At 37.1% G+C, this 19,939-nt stretch overlaps 1 protein-coding gene across 1 annotated transcript in view; it reads right to left on the minus strand.

Moving 5' to 3' along the window:
* CUBN (cubilin) overlaps positions 1-19,939 on the minus strand; it is a 277,325-nt gene that overhangs the window by 212,749 nt on the left and 44,637 nt on the right. Inside the window, exons 18-23 of the mRNA XM_060097791.1 lie at positions 16,943-17,087; positions 16,537-16,715; positions 13,130-13,295; positions 12,564-12,780; positions 9,888-10,018; positions 414-606 (exon numbers count right to left, since the gene is read on the minus strand). Of these exons, the coding sequence (XP_059953774.1) occupies positions 414-606; positions 9,888-10,018; positions 12,564-12,780; positions 13,130-13,295; positions 16,537-16,715; positions 16,943-17,087 (1,031 nt within the window). The remainder of the gene's footprint in view (positions 1-413; positions 607-9,887; positions 10,019-12,563; positions 12,781-13,129; positions 13,296-16,536; positions 16,716-16,942; positions 17,088-19,939) is intronic.

Consider the following 19,939-nt stretch of genomic DNA (forward strand, 5'->3'; position numbering starts at 1 on the left):
ATAATCACTTCTAAATAACCACCGAATCTTATGCAATTTTCTGTTTTCCTACTGTTAAGCCAGGCTCCAAATGATAAACTTTATTATTTATTTATTTATTTATTTTTATTCAAACAGAAAGTCACAAAAATTATAATCATCCTCATCAGTTCACTCAGTCCCAGGTAATTAATTTTTTTTTCATCTTGATCTTTTGTTAGCACTTTTATGAGTTCATCAGTTTTCCATTAGAGTTCTGAAAATGCTTATTCATTCAGTTCAGCAGTATAGAATGACAAACTTTATATCTTGCAAGAAAGAGCACAAAAAGGAGCTTTACAGAAAATTTCTATATTTTTTCCTTAACCTTTCCAAGAAAGATTATGAATGAAAATAAATAATGAAAAAGATTATGATGAAATAAAGGTGCTCACTTGATTTCCACATAATCTGCTATACATATTCCACCAATGGCCTCCTCCAAGGAGAAGTTTGTGAAGTGCAATGCAATCTGTTGGCTGGTTTTCACTGTGATCCTATAAATGCATTCTAAGTTGTTGGGATAATTACTGGGGAAGTTTGGAGAAGTGAAAGTCCCAGATTCACCTGTATAGTCTTCCAAGCACGCTGTGAAAAGAAACAGATCACAAGAGAGGAAATAAAAAATATTATACTACATTTACCAGACATTCGGTAATATACACTTCATTAATTTTTGCCAACATACTTGATTTTCAATAGGCCATTCAGGGATGTTCAAAGAATGATTTCCTTTCAAAACGAAGTTTTTGGTCTCAAAGGCAAGAACAATTACTAAATAGTAAACCTAAGCTGTGTAGTGGAATTTGTTACATATAATCGTGACTTTTTGGTTCATGGAAGTGCTATAATTTTTTTAATCCATGCAAATTATCATAAACATTAAAAATTAGGCTCAACTGCAGAAATCACAGGAGGAGGCCTAGCAATAATTCAGTTCTGTTCTTCTTTTTGTACCCTTCTTTCAAAATGGTTTTTGTCAAAGCATGAATTTATGAGAAATGACAAAGCTGGTACTGAGCCACAGGGTGAAAAATAGGAGATGAGACCCAGGGATCAGAGTGACCTTGAATCAATGCCCAGCTCAAACAATGACAAACTGTACAAGCTTAGGCAAGTTGCTTCACCTCTCTGACCCTCATCTCTAACATGGAGTTGTAAGTATCTTTGAGTGTACACCCAAGCGTCAGAGACAATGCAATTAAAGGACTTGGACGTGCTACGTGCTCAGTAGATGGTAGTGATCATCATTATGCTTTGAAATAGAACAGAAAAGTGTAAGAAAAGCAGAGCATAAATGTGAGGAATAAATTAGATCATTCATATGAAACATTTAGATAGTACCTGGATAAGTTTATGTCCTAAATAACTACTAACTGTTCTACTTTAACAGTTTCAATTTGACCTCTTCAGTCCTTCAGACTCTCTAGTCACTAACCAGCCCACTCCAAATGCCCTCCAAATCTGAGATATTTTCCAAAGAAAGCCTGGTTTCAATGCATTCTTAATGTATCTTCAATTGTATCCAGTAATAACATAAATCTAGGATCCAGGAGTAGACACAGGTCTTTGACTGACAGGTTTTGGAGGAGAATAAACTATTATACTTTATGATGAATAAAAAAAAGAAAATGAGGAAGTTCAGGTGTGCTGTTTCCCCCAGTTTCAGCTGTATAATCATACTCAGAAAAGAAAAAAGGAACCACTGGCTTTGAGAGCACAGAGATGCACAGGAAATACTACAGGTTCTCCTACCTACGTACAGCCTTCAGAGTAACTGGCATTCACCATGCATTCGGTTTACTCGATTTTAAACAGCAAGTAATCAAGGCTTAATTTATTGAAGGAGTTGACAGTGATATTTAACTTCAGGGATAAATGTTGTATATACTTCTATACTTTTCTACAGTCTGCCAAGATATTTCTTCAGGGGTCAAGGAAGAAAAGAAGGGAGGGAGGGAGGGAGGAAGGAAGGGAGAAAAAAAGGAAGGGAAAAGGCAGAGAAAACGCAGGAGAAAGCAGGAGAGGGGCGGGAATGTGTGTGAAGAGGTGGTATATTAAGTATTTCAGATCCACTAATGAGTATTACTAAGATAAAAATTGATGGATCAAATGGACAGTAAGTGAAGGCTGTGACCCAGTCTCCCTGAGCTGACGAACTTACAGACTAATTGACCACCCCTGCATTCAAATGGCTTTAGCCAATAAATCAAATATCGAGAGCGAATTCTCTGCTCATTTCACTTGTTCTTAAAAAGATACGGTTCCTTGCTTTCCCATTCTACCCCCAGAGGGGAGATACAAGTGCACTGAGTATTTTCAATGCAACTTGGAATGAGTCTGCAGGAGAATGGCCTGTATAATCAGGTTCCCAAGTAAAGGAAATTTTAATGAAAAATTTTGAGAGGTAATGCTGAGTAATTTCCCTGTACCTTGTCCCTATGCAAGTGATTAATGTAGTACTTTTAACAGGCGGGTGGTTGTGAATCCCTACTGAAATCCTGATTTACACAGCAAGCTTCTTTTCCATTGTTGGCACAAAGGTAAAAACGGTCCCTGAGGTATTCAAACGCTCTTCACACTGTTCACTTTGTCTGACGTGCTGTATCCGACAACCTGCCCTCCTTCCCCAACACGCCTATAACAAATAAACTCTTACCCATCATTCAAAGTCAAATTCAAAGATCACTTCCTCTGTGAAACATTTCCTGATCAAACAGAATTCATGTCCTTGTGCTCAATAAAACTTTATGCAAATTGCAATCTGAACCCCCAATATATATTTTATTGTGATTGTGTTTATGTGAGTATATTTCCTCTACTAAGCCTTTCCTCTCATTCATTGAGATTTGAATGGGACCTTGTTAACCTTTATTAATTGTCACCACAGTACCCGGCCCAGATCACATCTAATAAATATTTGTTAAAATTATATTACTTAATGTGCTGAAAACTAAGAAGTGGGGGACGAGTATCTAACTTCCTACCATTGTCTCTACGCAATCCCTACTCCTTCCACTTTTCTCACCTCATTTTCCTCTATCCTCTCTCCTGGGTATATTGTGATTCTTTAATATTTTATAATATTTACTAAATTTAAGTTATAGGAATCTCTGTTTCCAGCCATGGCAAGTAACTAATACTAGACTAGCCCCTCTCCATAACAACTATAAAACTGGACAAAATATAGGAGGCACTGGACCACAGGCAGTCCAAGACTGCGATCTTTGACAGAAAGAAAATTCATGAGGTAGGAGTCTTGATTTCCTTGGCTTTTTATCTGGGCCAAGAATTTTCTGACCACAGCTGAAGCCAAAGTAGTGAATGACAGTTCTGTTGAGCTGAGGAAGCAGGGATCAGAGTGTAAGGCTTCCAAAGGCACTGGCACTGCTCCAGTGAGGAAGACACATACAAAGAGAGGAACCAGGCATCTGCGGCAAGTTCCCTATGAATTCCTGCCAGAGCCTGGACTGGGCAAGCATGAGGTGAGACTTCAAAAGTCATGCCAGAGAGTAGCTCCTGCTAGGCTGGAGCGGGTACACCTGCTACAAATATTAAATGATAGAATATTTAATGTTAAAATTTGACTGTAGTTTTATGAGATTCACATATCTAATTTGTATTACAGAGAGAAAAACAATGGTTCTCTAAACTTAACGTACTTGTTTCTTGAAAAGTTAGTAAGTCCTCTTATCCAACACTGAAATCTGTACAATGTTCGCGTGTTCTTCCCTTGACAGTGTAAATTGCTGTTTAGATAATAATATTGATACTGAGACATATCAGTAGGCTTATGCTTAGAGGCGGTATACTGAGAATACACTAGACTTTGGCTTCCTCTTATGCTTTGCAATAAACCATAAATAACTAAAGTTGAATATATTCCCATAAAAGGATATTCATGTGTTGCCATGATGCTTCTTACATCAACACAAGATATAAACACGAAAAATGCCTTTTGTTTATATCTTATGTAGCCAAAGGAAAACTCATATCCAATGGCAGTTTGCCTTTTATTATGGTCTAACAACATTTACAAAGAGATGAAGAAGAAAAGTAGATTTCTTCCATCCACTAAATTCAACTGAACTAGCAGTGGAAAAACACATCTCTGAAGATCAAAGACAGCTATTAGTAGGCCTCTCACATCTTTCTTTCTGACCAACTTCAAAAGAAAAAAAAAGGAAAGAGGAAGTACACAAACATCTGCTGTGGACCACTACAAAACCGTAGTTTTCTAAAAATCACAAGGTGTGTCTGCCTCTACTAAGCACCTTTAAATACGTGTTAGTAACATAGCATTCAGCTCATTATCCAAGGGAAAATTCAAAACACAGATAATCCTCCAACTCAAAAAGCAATGATGGTATTGCCCCATACGATTTGGGTGACGGGAGTAGGATAAACTGACCCTGTAGATAGAAGAATGTATCTTCTAGGGAGACCCTAGATTATGGGTAGCTGCTCCACCACCTCCATGCTTTGGCTTCTGAGATAACTTTTGTGATTAGCCAATCACACTAGGGATCCACCTATAGGTGGTGCTTTCTGAAATCATTTATGAAACTTCTTGTGTTTACGTGAATACCTATGACCTCAGATTTTCTAATTAACCCCGGAACCGCCATCTGCTTTTATTGGCATATTTGGTTTAACAACCTTCAAAGTGAAGACTTGAGAGAATATAGAATTACAGGTTCAATTTCTTCACGAGGAAAGAAGAAGCCTCCCAAACCCAAATTTAACATTTGCCTACAATTTTCTGCTAGGTGGTCACAGTCGTGGCTTTTTCTTTTCCCATATAGATGACCAATTTTAATGAACATGAATATAAGCTAAATCACTAAAGCAGCTATTGTAAAACTGTATTTGGATATCAGTAATTCTATTTTAAATCTGGTGCAATCATGGCGGTTTACACCTATTACATAATTTTCACAGAAAATGTCTCCTTTTATCTTCCCCAACTATGTGAAACAGCCAGGCATTATAACCTCCACTTCTTAGAGATGAAGGTACAGGTGAAGGATATGAGATTCCTGGAGGTTAAGCTCTGAAAATCACTTAGTTCAGACACGACAAAGATAAAATTCAACCCTAAGTCCTTCCTTTCCAAATCCTGTGGTCTTTATTAATCCCTGGTTTCTCTAAGCATGAAATGTCAATTTAGAAATGAAGGTGAGTAGAAAACTAAGAATATCACAATGTTTTGTATAGCATTTTTATTCTAAGAACTGAGAAATACGATAAATTAAATAAGATAAATCTACTAAGCTGAGAAGTGCTGGGAAACCCATATCTACAAAAATATGAGAAACTACTGACCAATGAGAAAGTAAATCTTTAAGAGATCAATAGACATACTTAAAAAAACCTTAAAAATATCTGAATATCTCAGAGCAGAAAATACAGAATTCAAGTTGGATAGAAAAAATCAGAGAGGCTTGTGACTTGCCCAAAGCTTTTCAAGTTAGCAGCAAGGCTGGGACTAGAACCAAGGCTCTGACTTCACCTTCAGCCTTTCTTTCACCAAATAATAGAAAGTACTTTCCCCCATGAGCAGTTACAGCCCAATCCACCATTACACCTCAGTTGTAATTCTACAGCAATTTATATGCTAGGACTTGACTTTCAGAGTCTCTGATGAAATGCAAAGTTTCATTAGAACCACTTGAATTGCTTGGTGAAAACCTAACCTAGACCTATGTGAATCAGCATACCTGGGTGGGGTTCTGATACCTGAATCTGTAACAAGAAAACCCCACCTCCAGCATCCAATTAACACTAGAGTTTGAGAACACTGCTCTGCCGGATTGAAATTTTAAAATAGAAACAGACTCTCTCTATGCATTTCTTCTATAGAAACCCTTGTTCTCCCTTCTGGTAATCATTTCTTGACTTCTCACTCTTAGATGCCTCTCCTGGGCTCAGGTCCAGGGTGATGGATGAAAAACATCACTAAACACCCACTGCCGGGTAGGTGGGAACTCTGAGCGGGGAATGAGGAGGATGCGAAAAGCCCACTAGGGCCCACTTTTAACCTAATGTTGATGTGGTTCTGATACTTCCTGGACGTTTCCCCAAACAACTGTAAAGCTCTTCCCCTAGCAAAAAATAGGAAAAGCCCACTGCCGTTCTACTGTAGCTCTGAATGGAATGTTACCAGCCAGCCCCATGTGCAGGGCATCGAAAGCTTTTCTAAGAACTTGTCTAGATTTGGTAAAACAAATGAATTCCATGTGTGAACTGGATTGTTTGTGTGTGGCTTCTAAACCAACTTAGCTGTGTATTCTTGGGAGGATAAATTCAATTCTGGACTTCAATTTTCCTCATTTGAAAAATACGGTAAATTGGACTAGATAAGGTAATCAGACTAGATTAGTGTTTTGAATTTTCTGGCACACCATAAAAACACATTTACATCAATCATGCACATACACAGATAATGCAAAGAGGTTTCATGAAGTAACACCAAACCCTTCATGATAAGCTCTGATATTTTCTGGTCTATTCTTTTCTATTCTATTCCATACTTTTCGCAAATGTACGTAGCAATCTGATAAGATAATATCATGACCCACTGAGGAGTCATGAATGCTTCAATGTTTGAAAAACACTAGACTAGATGATGTTATACAGGTTTTCTTCTAATGTTAAAGTAGAAAGTGTGTCAGGTACATTTCTCTATTCTTTCTTATCCTTTTAAAGTCCCCTCTTGGTAGGATTATATTGACGTATATGCAGTAGATGTTGATAGAAAATAAAATTACAGTTTAAATTAAAGTTAACTAATCAAGTATATTGTCTCTGAATTCAAATATTTTGTACGTTAAATTAGCAAACATTTAAACCCCGGGTTCATAAATCAGTTACTAAGAAATTCTTAGGGGTTTCTAGCCGCCAGCATTTTCTAGTTAGGTCTTTGTCTCTATTGTCCCAGGCACATCTGGATGAAGGCAGAAACGCTGATGGGGGAGGGAGTCAAAGCAAGGAGCAGAAGTCAGTCTCTTTCCTCCCACACACATATTTAGGGGCTGACATCACAGCCCCATAGTACAACTACAGATGGAAAAGTAACTGGATTCAAGTCAGGAAATTTAACCTTTACCAGATGAAGGCAGGAAAGAGCAGAGAAGCTCACACCTGTCACGCCAATGGACTAAAAGCCAACAACCCAGTACTGTCATTAGTGACTCAAGGTAACTTTTGCTAAAGCAGTAAGATAGGATGAGGGCCAGTGATTGAGCGTCCATTGACACTTTTCCCTAACACTGCAGAAAATGTCAAAAATAAGATGACAACTGAACAGAAAGCATCCCACCACCTCCCTCTTGCCAGGTGGGCAGCTAACTCAGACCCGGGCTGCCTGCCTGGCTGTCACCAGCCCAACCAGCACATCAGTCTCCTGAGCCGTCCTCCCCTGAGCAGTCCTTCAGGGGCGCCCTCAGCAATTCATGGGAGCCCATCCCTCATGTCCTCATCTATGGGAAACTGAGACAGGCTCCTAAATGATAAGATGAGGGGGCCCTACGGTCTCCTGGATCCAGTAGATTAGATTGCTGTTTAGAATATTTGACTGTGGTAGTCAGACGGATGAAATCATACAGCAAAAGGCAGGCGCACAGAGACCAGCCAGGCTCAGCCAAGGGGTGGAAAGCAAACACTTCCTTGTCTGTGATTTCAGCCCTGTCTGGACCAAACACAGCCAAAGTAGCGATGACCTCACAGGGAGGCGGACTGGAGCGTCTTCAGGGTTTGCCACCTCAGGGTGCCCTTCTCTTCCATCACCTGTCTTTTCTTTTGTCAGTTTTCTTTTCTGTCCAGCTTGCTTCTTTCCTTTCTTACAACTTACTTTTATTTTACCTGTATCTTATCTTCCTGAATTAAAATTTATCATCCTCCCTGCCAGATTACTCCTATTGCACTAGATATTGCTTTACAAGCCAGCGTGGTTTCACTGCAGAGACACTGCATATTGTTACAAAGATTTCCATAATATTTTAGGGGTTCCCACCTGTATCGTTTGTTATCTGATTTACAGCTAGTTTATTCATGTGGCAAATTAAACTTGTGTTCATAGTTGATTAAAGGCAGAAGACACCCCAAAGATCATCAGATCCAATCCCTTAATTTTACAGATGAGAAAACTATGGCCCAGAGAGTTCAAGTGACTTGCTCCAAATCCTAACCTAATATTTAGCTGTGGTTTGGGCCAAATGTATGAGGCATATAAAACCACAAAAGTATGGAAAATTGTGTGCAACTAGAATATCTTGAGAAGCCGGTTTTGGTCATTGGATGTGAAAAATCTGAACGAAGTCCAGTAAACATGTCAATCACATAACATAACCAACTGTAACTGCTGGGGATTCAATTTCCCAGGTGCTGGAGCTAGATAATGAACTATCTCAAGAGTGGAGCCCACAGGAGAGAAAAGTGTATGATTTTCTCACACTCAGGATCCTGGAGAAATCTAAAGCCATGCTTCCAAAACAGAGCTTGAACTATTACAGAGAACAGCCTGAAATGAACAATAGTGGCCAGCTGCTCTGAGAGGAAATAAGTGAGAAATTGGTGGAAACTCCAAGGGGAAGATTAATTTACCTTTTTTTTTTTTTTTTTAAGGGAGCGCGGGCTTTAAAAGATGAGAGGCTGGGGAGTTCTGGATGCAGAACGGTGTCAGAGGGAGCACATCTGGAAACGCTCTCAGTACTTTCTTAAGCATCCGAGAATTACATGTTTCTGGGACAATCAAAGGTGTGAAATGCTTAGGAAGCTCAGCCACACACCCCCACCCCCTGTATGTCTACACTGCATAGTATTTTGGTCCATGAACTATCTTTCTAAATATTATGCAAAAGGAAAACCTAGACTCCCTAAAAAGGTACACATCCCAGGTGGGAACATGAGCCTAAGAAAACATGACACCCTCCTAAATCCCATAGGTTCTGGGGCTGGGAGCATCTCTGGTTTATGTATGACCTCAAAGACCCTGCTGGCAAAGGGTGTTTGTTTCTCACACTGCATTTGCAAAGAGCAGAGTAATGATGAGAATTAAGTAATAGGAAAAATACACTAAAAGGAAAAAAGCTGAAAAGATTCAATTTCATTAAGTCAAATTTAGAAATGCATATTTTGACCAAAAATCTTTCATTTTCTGCCATAGAATTACATGTAGTAGTTTCTTATTCTGTTGTCCTTTTTCTAATTTCTTTCTTTTTTTTTATTGGAGCAAAATAAAATTGCTTTACAATGTGGTGTTAGTTTCAGCTGTACAATGAAGTGAATCAGCTATATGTATACCTATATTCCCTCCCTCTTGGACCTCCCTCCTCCCCTCCCCATCTAGGTCATCACAGAGCACCGAACTGAGCTCCCTGTGCTCTACAGCACGTTCCCACCAGCTATCTATTTTACACGTGGTAGTGTATTTATGTCAAACCTAATCTTCCAATTCGTCCCACCCTCCCCTTCTCTAATTTCTTTAAATAAGTGTTTGGTCTCTTTTGTAACATTTAATTTTGACAGAATTTTAAACTCACAGAAAAGTTGTAAGAAAAAGCTCTCAAATTCCTTTTACTCAGATTTACTACATACGTATATACTTTGCTCCCATTGCTTTATTATTCCTAAGAACATAAATATTCTCTTACAAAACCAGAGTACAATTACCAAAATTAGAAAATTTAACATTGATAAAATACTCTTACCTTTTCATTACTCTATATTTAATATGGAAGGCACTTAAGTCACTACACTGTATTCTAAAAGCATCTTTCATTATGTCACAGATTTTGGCATGAAGTATTCTCACAGTACTATTCTTTAATGGAGTAAGTGAAACCAAGCATACAATGCTATTTTATTACCTGCTGATGCATCAATTGCTTCATAGTTTATTAAAAAGCCTTCATAAGCAAGGTCAGAGTCAGCCACAAATGTAAGCATTAATGAGTTGTCACTACTGGTAAGAGAGGGTGGGATGGATTTTCCACAATATCTATTTGAAACCAAGAAATAACACAGGTTTAAAAACTTTCAGTATGCTCAAAATGATGTACCCCAAATTAGGACATATAAAAAAATAACAACAATAATATCCCCTATTAACCTTAAAAAACAAGTATATTTCAAGCACAAACCATTTACAAAGTTGCTAAAGATCATCCAAGTCATGATTACTTCCTTTAGATGGTTTTATGTATGTGCTTAGCTGTGTGACTTGTAACAGAAGTTCAATGAAATTAGAAATTACGAGCTATAGGAGTCACCATACCGCACATTACTGAACTTATTCATAGAAATGTAATCAACACACTTACGCAACAAAGGAAAACCATGTATTATAAACTCAGAGAGCACAGACTCTAGAGTCAGCTCTATCTCTTAGAGGCTTTATGACTTTGGGCAGAGGACTCAACATCTATGCCTCAGTTTCCCCATCTGTAAAATGGGGGTGATGACACCACCTACTTCATAGAGTTGTTTTGAGAATTGTATGAGTTAATACACTGTATATAAAGAACTTAGAACAGTGCCTGGAACAGTAAGCCTTATACAGGTGGAATCTATTGTCTTTATCCAGCTGGCCTATGCAGAGGTAAGAGTTTGATTACTAAACCATGTCAAGTTTTTGTTGAAGAAAACAATTTTACTCAGAAAAACTCTTGTAGTAAAGCTAAAAGTAGAACTGTAATAAAAGACATTATGTCGTGAGCTTTTATCTAGAGAAACATTTATAAGAAGGAGTGGCTAGAAAATAGAAATCTCAATGCAGAGAACACTTGGTAACAGTAACTTAATGGAATGACGGGGGAAAAAAACAGAAACCAAAATAAGACAAAGTATTAAATATGGGAAATGGATGAATTAATTTCTGTAAAAGAAAAAGGAAAAGAAAAGGTGTATAAAACCACTTCAGTGTTAAAATGACTTAATATCTTGATCAAAACAAAGGTAGATGAACTAATTAATATTCTAAATGTCTCTCTATATGCCCATGTCTGCCAAATTTGGACTAGATCATTGTAGTTTATGTCATTCAGCAAAAATTATGTATTTTTCAGTGATTACAAGTCAAGTACCATAAGAAAGAAAAATAAAAAAAGAAGGAATTTTAAAAACTTAAAGATTAAGACAAGAAGGATCAAAAAATGAAGAGGGAGAATAAAACTGGGGAAAAAATAAGTATAAGGAAAAAATGGATAAAGAAAAATGTTTAAAAAATGGATGAGGAAAAAGAAAATGAAATACAAAAAGGGGAAAAAAGGAATCAGGAGATATCTATTTCCAACAAAGACGTAATAACAGGGGCTGGATTTACATAATCTTGTATCTGAAACAACTGAAAATCTGGACAAAAACAGATAGAACAATGGCTCTCAAGACACTGGCTATCAAGCAGTGAAGGACAATGACTCTTCAGAGACAGGAGACAAGTGAGTTTAACAGCAAAACTGGAAATGATCAAACTGTTTCAAAGTAACTTATCTGCATCCGAAAACAAAGCCCAGGAATACAGTAGTGTCCAGTGCACAAACACAAATTTGAAAATGTGTGTCGTCCTATCAAATATTACCAAGCATGAAAAGAAGGAGGAAAGTATGACCCATAATAAGAAGAAAAATTGATCAAAATCTAAAGATAGCAAGAAATGACACAGAGGACTGAATTAGCAGACAAAGACATAAAAACAGTTATAACTGTATCCCACCAATTTAAGAAGCTAGAGGCAAAAAATTAATGTGTAAAGTAGAAATGTGGAAGACATAAAAGATGGCCCCAGATGAATTTCCAGAAGTGAAAACTACGATGTCTGAGATGAAAAGATGCATTTGGTAGGATTAATAGCAGATAGACACTGTAGAAAAGAAGATTAGTGCACTCGAATACAGAGTAATAGAAACTTTCCAAAATGAAATGCACAGAGAACAAAGACACACAATCAAATGAAGAGAGTATCAGTGAGTTCTGGGACAACATCAAATGGCTTAAGATACATGTAATCAGAATCCCAAGGGGAGGGGAGACAGAAAAAGCATTTCAAGAACTAATGGTCCAAAATGTTTCATATTTCATAAAACTGTAAACCCTCAGGTCCAAGGAGCTCAACAAAATATTAGCCTGACTGAGAAAACTCAGATGAAAAATGAGTATATACAGAAGGATGCCACTTTTATATAATTCCAGAACATGCAAACTAATTTACAGTGATAGAAAGCAGTTTCGTGGTTTCCTGGGGCTGGGGATGAGGAGCAAAGTGAGGAATTGTAATGGGCAGGAAGAAGGTGTGAGGGTAATGGATATGTGCATTACCTTGATTTTGGTGATGGCTTCATGGGTATATCCACATGCCGAAAGGTAATTACTAATGGCCAAGGCTACAGAGTAGTGAGTAGTGATGTAGAAATGGTCACTGAGAAGTGTGTTGATCTCACCTGGTTTTTATAACACAACATGATGGACTTTAAATCCATCACTGAAGCAGGAGTGCAAGAAAGCAGGAAGTTTTTGTGTTAAAAATCAAAAAAACAAAATAATCTCACCTCCCAAGGGATGTCTGAGAACCAGTGTCATAAACTTCTAGATAGTCCTTTGTGCAATTGTAATGAAACTCCAGATGAAATTCCCTGAATCTCAGATGAATCAGGTGACCAGGTTGGACTATTATGTGCCAGGTACAGTTGACACCATGGGGGTAGATATTTGGATGGCCAGGACTTTGAATGCTTCCTGTTGACTCTGTAAGAACTTTTCCACATGCTGTTGAAATAAAAGTAATAATAATTATCAGAACAAGTAACCAACAAATAAATAATTTCAAATAAAATAATCTGATCATAACCTCTTAAAAGGTCAAAAAGAAAAAAGTTCCTTCTATGTCACTGAAGATAACCTAGTTTTTCTCTTATTAATAGACATCAGTTAATTACTGACATGTGCTGATTAGGAAATATATATATTTTCTTTGCCTTTGAGTGTGCTTTAAAATTTTTACACTGTAGATGACTACACATCTGTAGTGTAGATTAAATTTCTATAATAATTTATTTCCATTGTTCACTTATTCTGATACAAGCACAAGAGGCAAAGTAGGGGAATCAATTCTTACCCAAAGCCGCAGTACTAAATTTAGCCATGAAACCATGATTTTCAGCAGAAGAACTTTTCACGAATATGACATGAAGAGAATTGTACACGGATGTTATAAACGAAGGTACGTCTGTGCCACAATACTTTTTATTTTCAGGAGAACCCAAAATGGAACTGCTACCAATCTAAGTAAAAAAGATATGTTCAAATTTATTTTGTTAGATATTTATTTTGGAAAACTGCTTCAAAAATAATTTTTTTCTAAAATGTTTATTAGTATAGTAAAAATCAATTTTAGAATATTTTAGTCTCCTGGAAAGAAACTCTATCCCCCTTAGCAGCCACTCCCCATCCCCCCTCACACCCCAGCCCCAGGATGCCATAATTTATTTTCTGTTTCCATAAGATTGCCTCTTCTGGATATTTCAAATAAATGAAATCATACAATATGTGGTCTTTTGTAACTAGCTACTTTCACTTAGCATAATGTTTTCAAAGTTCATCCATTTTGTATCATGTCATTACTTCATTTCTTTTTAATGCCATATAATAGTTCACTGTATGGATATATCACATTTTATTAATACACATCAATTGATGGACGTTTAGGTTGTTTTTACATTTTGGCTACTATGAATAATGACTGTAGTCATTCATGTACAAATTTTTGTGTGGATGTATATTTTCGTTTCCCTTCGGTGTATACCTAGAAGTGGAATTGCTGGATCAAATGATAACTCTACGTTTAACTTTTTGAGGAACCGCCAATTGTTTTCCAAAGCAGCTGTACCATTTAAATGCTCACCAGCAGTGTGTAAGTGTAAAAGGGCTTCAATTTCAACACTTGTTATTATGTGACTTCTTGATTATAGTATCCTAGCAGATGTGAAGCAATATCTCATTGTGGTTTGATTTGTATTTCCCTGATTAGTGATGTTGCACATCTTTTTCATGTGTTTACTGACTATTTGTATATCTTCTTTAAAGAAATATATATTCATATTCTTTGCCCATTTAAAAATTAGATTATTTGTTTTTAATTTCAATGAAATCCAATTTTTCTTTTGTTGCATTTTTTTTGTGTCAGATCTAAGAAGGCTTTGCCTAACCCAAGGTCACAGATATTTACTCCTATGTTTTATTCAAGAGTTTCATAGTTTTAGCTACGAAATTTAGGTCTATGGTCCATTTTGAGTTAATTTTTGTGTATGGTATAAGGAAGGAGGCCAGTTCCATGATTTTGTATGTGCATATTCAGCACCACTTGAAAAAACTACTTTTTCCCATTGAATTGTCTTGGCACCCTTTTCAAAAATCAACTGGTCATAAAGGTATGAATTTATTTCTGGATTTTCTATTCTGTTCCATTGCTCCATATTTTTATCCTCACCTGAATAACACACTGTCTTGATTATTATAGTTTTGTTCTAAGTTTTAAAATCATAAGTGTGACTCCACCAATGTTGTTCTTTTTCAACAATGCTTTTGGTTATTCTGGTTACCTTGCATTTCCAATAGAAGTTTACAATCACCTTGTGAATTTCTGCAAAAGTGCCCACTGGGATTTTGATAGAGATTGAATTAAATCTTTAGATAAATTTAAGGAGTACTGCCATCTTAACAACATTATGTCTTCTAATCCATGAACATGAGATGTCTTTCTATTTATTTAGGTCTTCAATGCCATCTTGTAGTTTTCAGAGTACAAATTTCACATGTCTTTTTAAAGCTATATTCCTTAATATTTATTCTTTTTTGCTATTGTAAATGGAATTGTTTCCTTGATTTCATTTTCAAATTGTTCATTGCTAGTATATAAAAAAGAAATGACTTTCATATTTTGATCTCGTATCCCACAACCTGCTGAATTTGTTTATTAGTTCTAATAGTTTATGTGTGTATGTGTTTGTGTATAGATTCCTTATGATTTTTTATATACAAAATCATGTTATCTGTGAATTGAGATAATTGTATTCCTTCCTTTTCATTCTGGATGCATTTTATTTTATTTATTTCCTTTCCTTGCTTAATTGTCCTAACTAGAATTTCCAGGTTTTTGTTTGCTTGTTTCTTTGTTTGTTTTTTGCTTGTAGCAGAAAGGCATTTATTTATTCATTCAACAAATGGGGCTTGAGCTCCTTCTATTTGTCGGGCTCCCCATCCTCCCCTCAAAAACAAAAACAATCTCGCTTTCAAGACTCAGGTTGTCTCATCAATTCGAAACGTTTGCAGCAGATATTGATACGCCAGTACTGACCTTTAAAATTTTATCCCCACAAATTCAATCTCATGAATCTATTAACTATCATGGTTCCAACTGAAAAAGCCCACTTTTCTTTTTTAACGTTGCCTTCTCGCTTTATGATGTGATAACCTCATAAAAGGACTTTGTGTGTTTAGATCACACAATCAAATATCCCATAACTTGTCTCCCCCGTCCCTGTCCCCGTCCTCTCATCTCTGCTGCCTTCCTCACTGCCCGTTTCGGCCCTTCGGGAGGGACTCTGCCTGTGAGAGCTCGTGGGCATCTCTACCCTCATGGGTCTTTTAAATAAAACACCCAAAACCTGCCAACAATGCACATCCTCACACGTTTTTCCACTCTTTGCTTTATTTCACTTAGTGTCTCCTGGGGTTGGGTCCACATCAGTGTAGGAACCGTCCTGCGGTTTCTAGCAATGGCAGGTCACTCCTCCGAAAGGAGGGACTAACTCATGTCACCTGGTTATTCCTGGTTTCATGGTCAAGACAAGAAGGTCAGTCTTCATGTCCAGGTGAGGCAGCTGAGGGCACCGGCAGCCCTCCCTAAACGGCCGAGAGGGAACCCCTAACATGGCCGTGGGGCATTGTCAGCCCAGAGCTGAGTCCGGGAAGGGCCAGGAGACCCAGAGGCCGCCCCACTGCTCCGTTCCAGTATAATGTTGAATACAAGTGGTGAGAACAGACATCTTTGTCTTTTTACTGACCATAGAGGCAAAGCATTTAGTGTTTCATCACTAAATATGATGTTAGCTGTGGGTTTTTTTACAGATGCCCTTTATCAGATTAAGGAAGTTCCCTTCTATTCTTGGTTTGTTGAGTGTTTTTATCATGAAAAGGTATTGAACTTTGTCAACTTTTCTTTTTTCTTTTTTTTCTTGCATCTATTGAGGTAATTATGTGGGTTTTTTTTTTTTTTCCTTTATTTTATTTTAAACTGACTGATTTTTGGACAGATACCAACCTTGCATTCCTGGGATAAATCCCATTTGGTCATGGTACATAATCCTCTTTATATGCTGCTGGATTCAGTTAGCTAGAATTCTGTTGAGGATTTTGCACCTATAAACTAGTTTTGTTTCATGTAACTGATTTGAGGAAAACGTGACATAATATTTTTAATAATATCCAATCAAGTGCAAATATTCAAAAGTGTTTTACTCTCACCTCAATATAATCTGTGTCACAGTGAGCAGAACTTCCCATGTCAAAGGCAGTGAAGTTGAGAAGAACCACTTGGCTTTGGGGTTGGTGGATGGTCCACCTGCAGGTCCTTTCTCCTGGATACACATTAGGATAAAAGGGCGAGCGAATGACCCCTTCTCCAGTTAAGTCACCTCCACAAGCTGTAAGTATGAAAATGATAGTAGTGTTTGTCCAGAGATAAATGATTCTTGCCCTCAATTTTACTGCAAAGTTTCACTCTGCGTAAGGACATAATGGAATGTAACACTACTATTAGAATTTTCCCCTTACCACTGGAGGACATAAAATTACTCAATTATTTCAAGAAATGAAAATGTTATAATCAGGCAAATGAGACATTTAAAAATTAAAGCATAAGTTTTCTTACCGACTTGATAAACAGCACTGAAACTAGCTCTTACAACAGAAGCATCTATTTTAAGCCTGATCCAGATACTATTAGTAATGGATTTAATGTGAGAGAGGGTTTCATTGCCACAGACTTTTCCAAGTAAGGTTTGATCATCTCGAACCTAAACAGAAGAAGAAAATTGATCTGTAATCCTAATCAAGAATCCTAATCAATAAAGAAAAGAAATAAAAAAAGAAAAGAAGCACAAATATAAAAAATTAAAAATGACAAACATGATACAAATACACAGATACTGAAACACTTGTTTAATATGATAATTCTATGTACAGCACTATGTTAATATAGTTGAATGTTTGAAATGGTTATTTCCAGAAAAATATAAGTTACTAAAGTTATCTCAAGGAGAAGAAAAATAAAATCTGAATAGGCAATAAGCCATGGATAAAATTGAATATAATACAAATAATTAGTTCCCCCCCAAAAAACTCCTAGAAGATGCTCTACCTGGTAAGTTATATTAAACTTCTAAGGAAAAGATAATTCCCATATATAATTTGTTCTAAGGAACCCTCAAACATGGAACAATTCCCAAATAATTTGTCTCAGAACCATCTCACCAAATCCCAACATAGAAAATACAAAGGAAAACTATGGGTAGATCTCACCTCTTAATATAGATACAAAAATCCTAAACACGGTTCTAGAAAAATGAATTCTCTCCATTGTTAGGCTTATATATCAAATAAAACATGAGGATAAGAGTAATGCAAGGATTGTTTCAAATTATATATATATATTTTTAACATCTTTTGAAGTATAATTGCTTTACAGTGGTGTGTTAGTTTCTGCTGTATAACAAAGTGAATCAGCTATACATATACATATATCCCCATATCTCCTCCCTCTTGTGTCTCCCTCCCACCCTCCCTATCCCACCCCTCTAAGTGGTCACAAAGCACCGAGCTGATCTCCCTGTGCTATGCTGCTGCTTCCCACTAGCTATCTGTTTTACATTTGGTAGTGTATGTATGTCCATGCCGCTCTCTCACTTCATCCCAGCTTACCCTTCCCCATCCCCGTGTCCTCAAGTCCATTCTCTACATCTGTGTCTTTATTCCTGTCCTGCCCCTAGGTTCTTCATAACCACTTTTTTTTCTTTAGATTCCATATATATGTGTTAGCATACAGTATTTGTTTTTCTCTTTCTGACTTACTTTACTCTGTATGACAGACTATAGGTCCATCCACCTCACTACAAATAACTCCCAAATTATAAATTAAGCTCACTAATATACCCAATAAGCTAAACTATTTATCTCAAAAAGTTTGTTAGCATTCCTATTTATTAGAAACAAAACTCTTAGAAAGTCAGGAGCAAAAGAAAATTTCCTTCATATTATAAAGACCACCTATTTTAAATCAACAGTCAGTATCTTATAGTGTGGTGGCCGTGAGCATGGTCTACAGAGTCATGTAAACTGGATTCAATTCCCACCTCTGTCACTTACAAACCTCCACACTTAATAACTTTGAACAAGTTACTAAATCTAAGCCAAGGTCAAGCAGTTGGAGCAAACAGGTGAAACAAACGTGCGAATTCCTTAGCGAAATGCTTAGTACTAGAAAAGGTGGACTGAAGAATAGCCATTGTTATTCTTGACCTTTTTAAAGTTCCTCACTCAAATCAGGAATTCTTCCATGGATATTCACACTACCTTTGCTCTACAGAATTCTTTTGGAAGAGCTAGCCATCCACCTACTAATCCATTCCCTCGACTAACATCTTCAAGGCATCAACAAACACCAGGGCCTGTAGTGGTGATATTGCTGTGAAAGACAGTCACTGCTCACAGGTACACACAACAAGCAAGCACTTTTTTTTCAAAAGCATGAGTGTCACGTTCAGGGAAGTAGAGAGTGCTCTTTTACTACTTAACACAATGGGTCTCCACAGGTACCTCAACTAGGCATTTTGGAAATCCGTGAAGGCATATTTGGTTTGGTTCTCATTATTAACAGGATGGTGGTGGGGCGCTTCTGGCATTTAGTGGCTGGGGACCAAAGATAACTAAACACCCTGAAATGTGAGAGACAGTCACACACAACGAGCATTCTCCTATCTCCTATGTGACCTTCAATGCAGTGACAGTTATAAGTGTAAAACCTAGCTCTATTTTATATACCAAATGCAAAATATTTTTGCTCAATTCTAATACACACCAGATTTTCCAGGATTACAAGTAGAGTGTAAATCAAAAGAAGTTCTTTTTTTGCTCCTGGAAATCTGCCAAGAATTGGTCACCATTTCAGAAAATTCACCAACCTACATAGTCACGTCAGCCTGCGTTTTTAGTGCAGCGTTGATAGGGTCTAGGGAGCAAACAAATTACGACTTCATTCTGTCTTCAAGTGCAGCTTGCCTAGGCTTTTAACATAGTGTCATAATTTTTAAAATTTAATTTTATTTATTTATTTATTTGGTTGTGCCCTGTCAGTTGCGGCAGACGGGCTCCTTAGTTGTGGCATGCGTGTGGGATCTAGCTCCCTGACCAGGGATCGAACCCAGGCCCCCTGCATTGGGAGCATGGAGTCTTAACCACTGTGCCACCAGGGAAGTCCCCATAATTTTTTTGTTTTACTTTGCTTTATTTCTCCTAAATCTTACACTTACAATTTTATTTTTATTTATATAATGTATGTATACAATGTGAGCTGATATTATCTATGAATTTCATTTCAGAATAGAATAAGGTTGATATAAGAAGATCTTAAAGTGTAGAGAACCATTGACTTAACCAAATACTCTGAACTCCTACAGAGAATTAGGGAATATTTCTCAGCAGAAGTAACTTTTAAGTTGAAACTTGGCAGAATATCCAGGTCAAAGGGAATGGGCAGTAAAGGGAAGAGCTTAAAAGTATAATCCTCAAAGCTGGTAGGGATATGGTAACATGTCACTCCCATGCATAACTGGGTGGAAGTATAAATTTCTGGAAAATAATTGGACAATAT

This window comes from Mesoplodon densirostris, chromosome 4 (assembly GCF_025265405.1).
Source record: "Mesoplodon densirostris isolate mMesDen1 chromosome 4, mMesDen1 primary haplotype, whole genome shotgun sequence".
In the NCBI taxonomy this organism is placed as follows: Eukaryota; Metazoa; Chordata; class Mammalia; order Artiodactyla; family Ziphiidae; genus Mesoplodon; species Mesoplodon densirostris.